This window comes from Engraulis encrasicolus, chromosome 24 (genome assembly GCF_034702125.1).
Source record: "Engraulis encrasicolus isolate BLACKSEA-1 chromosome 24, IST_EnEncr_1.0, whole genome shotgun sequence".
Lineage (NCBI taxonomy): Eukaryota > Metazoa > Chordata > Actinopteri > Clupeiformes > Engraulidae > Engraulis > Engraulis encrasicolus.
Genome location: NC_085880.1, coordinates 34,633,151 through 34,638,150, shown reverse-complemented (window position 1 = coordinate 34,638,150; position 5,000 = coordinate 34,633,151). Strand labels below are relative to the sequence as shown.

General features: G+C 45.8%; 1 protein-coding gene across 3 annotated transcripts in view; it reads left to right on the top strand.

Moving 5' to 3' along the window:
* pde10a (phosphodiesterase 10A) overlaps positions 1-5,000 on the top strand; it is a 206,434-nt gene that overhangs the window by 54,109 nt on the left and 147,325 nt on the right. Inside the window, exon 1 of one of the 3 annotated variants that reach the window (XM_063191519.1) lies at positions 446-2,608. The exons of 1 other annotated variant lie outside the window; for it this stretch is intronic. In XM_063191519.1, coding sequence (XP_063047589.1) covers positions 1,972-2,608 — 637 coding nt within the window. In that variant the 5' untranslated portion in view covers positions 446-1,971. Of the gene's footprint in view, positions 1-445; positions 2,609-5,000 lie in introns of those variants that run through there. One more of the 3 variants, XM_063191521.1, reaches the window with a different exon arrangement.

Genomic DNA, 5,000 nt, shown 5'->3' with positions numbered 1-5,000 from the left:
GCAAGCTTAGGCTAGCAAAGAACACATTTTACTGTCACGGTGAAGTTCAGATTTTATGCGGTTGGGCTGTATTAATTGTTTGCACTTGCAAGATAGAGAGACGCGTACAGTAGGCTTGTTATTCAAGTAAACCGCGGAGGGCGTGTGTCTGTGACTGTGAGACTCGTGCGCAATATAGGCTACATGAAAGGTGAGCTTTATGTTTCGACACAGCATTGTGTTCTTGCAAAACAAAAACAAAACATCTTTTGAAGCTCTGCCGGCTAGGCCTAAACTAATGTTACCCATCCCCTGCCCTCAAAAACAGACAGTAGGCTATTTGTATATTTAGGATTAGGCCTAATTATTCTGGATTTATAGGCCTATTAATAAATTGTATAGATGCTTTCACGGATTATACAGTGCTATAGTTCACTGTTATCAAACATGAAATAAGACAAATGACATTATGTCTTAAAGTGGTGTATATCTGCCACGCCATACTATTTAGTGTGTTCTTCTAGGGTGTATGGCCAAGATAAAGGCCTATTAGGCCATTTAGTGACGATAGTAGGCCAGACTGATTTGTTTCTGTAACTTGCCATGGCAACGTTGTAGGCTACTTGCACCATCCAACTAGGCCTAATCAAATAAAATTTGCAAAGGGGGTTCAATTGGGCTATTTTCACCAATTTGGGACTTGAGACGGCAACAAATGTTGCCTATAAATGATGTGCAGTGCGCACAGCATGGAGGATATTGCCTGTCCTATGGATTAGCTCCAATTTGTGTATAGGCAGGCGACCCGGGGCTGTAGGTATACCGCCTCGTTTTCGTTCCAAGAAATCTGCGCCTATATACGCATGTTTTGTGTATGCAGTTGAATGATAATATATACCTGTTGCAGTGTTATTCATGTGGGCGTTTGTCCCTGCAGTTGCTGTTTAAATTTCTAATGTTTATTTGCATGACCTATGCCGTGTCTGAGACGGAGGCAGAGTTGTCTGGATACACGTTGTAGGCCCTTCGTGTTGGATGTGTTGTGGAATGGAATGAGCTTCAGCCCATTTGTCAAAGGTAGCCTACTAGACTCAAAATTGAAGGCATGTTAAATAATTCTGCTTATCCCCAAAGGCACAATATTATTTGGCGACTAATTTTACACGTGTGCTTATCTTGATCGCTCTAAATTGGGGACCAACGTTTTGGAAATGGATTGTTGTACAGCCTACACTTACAATAAACGACGCACTGTCGATTTGACATTTGGAGAGTCAAATGTAATATTCGGAGTGCTGTTCATAGGCCTACTCTAAGTGTTGAAATAATACTGCACATTTCACTGTGCGTCTTGCTTTGTATGCACAGTGAGCACACCGATACACACACTCACTCGCACACACCGAGACCGGCGCGTGCTGACGTCTCGATGGCATTTGAGCTTGTCTGCCTCTGCTGCAGCGGCAACCACATCCCTATTCTCAAAAATCTAATGTATCGCCTCAAGAAGCAAGGACAGCTACCCGTTTTAATCAACATGTCGTTGGCAGATGATATTTTATACGTCGTGTGTGTCGTTGAGAGTGGTTTGGACTATTTCGAATGATCTTCTATTTAGTCAGACGTGCATATGAGTGATGAGGATGCTGGGCTGAATCAAATAGACAGATATAGGCAAATCTAGAGACTTCTGTGAAAAAGAGACACGTTATTCTCATGAGTGGCGGCGACGGGTGTCTCTCCATGTAGCCGTGTTTGAGTCATGCGGCGGCCACTGCAACATTCTCCCAATGTCTCCACATGGCTGCTGAACGAAGGCAGCTCGCTGAATTATTAGGCGGTCATCACGAAGCGACACCTCCGTTCTGTGGCAAGCACACGGGATCATGCTGCAAGCCACACTGTGGACCGTGGTTATTATTTTCACAGAAGTCTGAGACGGTCCTGCCTGCTTGCCTCAATCATCGCCATCAGCCGTTGTAATAACGGAGGATGTCCAGCCCTGAGAAATCGCTCCCATCACGCCCCCAATCCCCCTTGACTGCTGCTGAGAAAACACACAGATCTGGAGACTCTGACAGCAGCAGCAGCAGCAACAGCGTTCACGTCCACGGCAGCAGTGTGTCTGCGGAGGGCGGTTGGGCGGGCGGTGCAGCTCTTTACGCAGCGACACCCAGGAACGGCAGCAGCGAAAGGGGAGGAGGAGCAGGCGACAACACCGCGGCCAGCAGCGGCAGCAAAAGCAGTGGCGAGACAAGTCTCGGCGTTCCCTCGTCTGCTGCTCTCCCGCCGTTCTCCACGCAGTCGCCTTCCTCCTCTCCCTGTGGACCACCACCACCGCCGCGGGAAGGAGGCGGTCCGAGTGGGGGCAGAGCGCCATCGCCTCTCCTCCCGTACTGGCTGCGCCCCATTCGCGGCTTCCCCCTCCACGGACTATTAGGACTTCACCCCTCCGCGTCCTGCTCGGGTTATTTCCGTAAAAGCGGAACCGCCTTCAGCTGCAGGAGTCCCCAGCCAGGCACGCTTTTCTCGGCCGCTCTCCCCTTCCTGCGCCGGCGGTCAGACATGGAAGATGGTCCGCCTTCAACAAGCTGTTTCAGAAGGCTGACTGACTGTTTCCTCGGCTCAAGTAGGTACTTTTTAATCAGATTATGCGGATAGTTTAACAGAAAACCCCAGATCAATTTACAGCAATTAGTGCAACTTTCACTGCAATCCCATGGTTCGAGATCAACTTTCCGGCTGTTTTTTATCACGTTGAATCCCGTGTGGCTGTAGTCATCAAGACTAGTTGCGCAGGGTATCCTTCCCCTACCGCATATTGGCCAGAATTGACAGCAGTGTTGTCAGGAAATATAGCCCAATACTGCTGGATATCCGTCAATTGCAAACCAATATATGGAAAATGAGTGCATTATTGGCTGGTACCAGCCACATGTAACACAGGGTGTGGACCTTTTTACTAAAGAGAGGCGAGGAAGAGAGGGGGTCTTCGATCAGCAATGCACGTATGGTGTGCGAAGTTTGAAGTCAGAAACGTGGGTAATGTCAGGGAAGTGGCTGTCGATGGAACAGCATAGCGCAACGGCTTTGGTGTTGATATATCAATATGCAAGAGACGTCCTGCGACAGATCACATACTGAGGTCAGGAGATAGCTTGTTGTACCATGTGAATAGCAGCACCAAGAGGAGGAACGAGAACTGTCCTAAAACACCAAACACTGTCTCCAAATACCTTCAGGATTAATTTGTGTCTCCTCGTACGTCATAGGCGCGCCTGCATACTCTCCAATGCAGGTGGAAAAAAGCAAAAAACGAAATAAAACACAGAGGAGTTCAGCAACTCAACATAGCATGTTAGACAATTTTGTAACCGGTCTTCTTTTTTTTCTACCCGTGTGCTCTTCTGGAAGCAGCTACGTCAATAGCTTCCGCACATTCCAGTTGCAGTGATAGGCCTATGCGTTCCCACGGAAGGTCTTAACCTGTTATAAGGCCTTCATGTCACTTGCTCTGTCCGTGCAGGGGGACAGGTTGGGGCCCTGTAACGCCCTGTAAAAAAAACTCCTGGAGAGTCACTGCGCCCGTAGCCTACGTAGCAGGCTCAACAGAACAGGTGCGACAGGGTCGGTGTTAACTGACTCCAAGCCGCGCATGTTTGAAGAGGTGTTGCACGCGCTGATAGAGGTGGAATGTGAAAGGTCAAACGTGTTTATTAACAGAACAGTCGAGGGACAAGTGGCGCGAGCTAAGCGTCTGTCAGCAGGTAGTATTAGCAAGCTGAAGCTGAGATGAACTGTTCGTGGCCGCGGGACAAAACACATTCAGGACACCTCATTGGTCTCCCTTTCCCAGAGAGAGAACACCTTTAGTGGGCTCATGATGGGAATGATTCAGGATTCTCAGATACATGCTTATAACAGAGGTCCTGATTTCTAGGACATGCATGCCGTTTTAAAACATTACAGGCTAACTTACCTGAAGTAGGGCTGTCACAATATTCAGTAAGTCAATTTATCGTACAATAAGTTTTTACAAGCATGATCACTTTTTTGCCACAATAATTGCATGCTTATTTGTTTTCCTCGTCAATCTCTTTTAAACTGAATACCGATAGTCACATTTCACTCATGATGATGCCTTAAACGTTGGTGTACTTTTAATTTTCAGTCTGTCTACCTTGTCTATCTCTCTATCTAACCCTCTATCTAGCACCCCTTGCTGCGACGCTTTCTAAATTAAAAAGCGTGTATTCACATTTCTATCCCATTGTCATTATATATTTTTTTAAATGACAGAGAAGACAATATTATCGTTTATGGCAATAATTTCTTGGCCAATTTATCGTCCAGCAAAATTTGTTATCGTGACAGCCCTACGAAGTGCAGTGTTGTGTTCAAATTGCAGTAAAATTACAGGAAAAACAGGCTTGAGGATTTTATTTTATTTTCATGTAGTCCGTTAGTAGTTTACTTGGGCTTAAAAGTGTATTTTTTAAAATATATATATTCTTTTAGGCCTACAGTTGTTTTACTGTAGCCTATTGTCTTTCTGGCAACACACACACACGGGCACAGACGGGCACACACTTCTGGCAATATTTCATTGTTTCGTAGATGTTGCCTTGCTTATATGCCCATCGGTATGCTGCTGTGGAGAAGCCTTGTCACATTTGACATTTTTTCTCACAGTAGTCTTGTCTGATATTTGCGTCTTTGATTGCTTTTTTTCCGTTTTTTTAATATTGTAGTTAAACATAGGGTCACAGGGTAAATATGAAAGAACTGTCTCGCCAGATGCTTTTGAAGTCATCTTGCTTATGTGTTCAATATTAGTGCCAGTGCCTAAATTGGGGATGACGAATCCTTGTTGATTTTTCACATTACTACTTTATAACGTGCATAAATATACACATTCACACATACACTGACTATACCACACACACACACACACACACACACACACACACGCGCGCGCGCACACACACACGCGCACACACACACACTGACCATAATTCTAA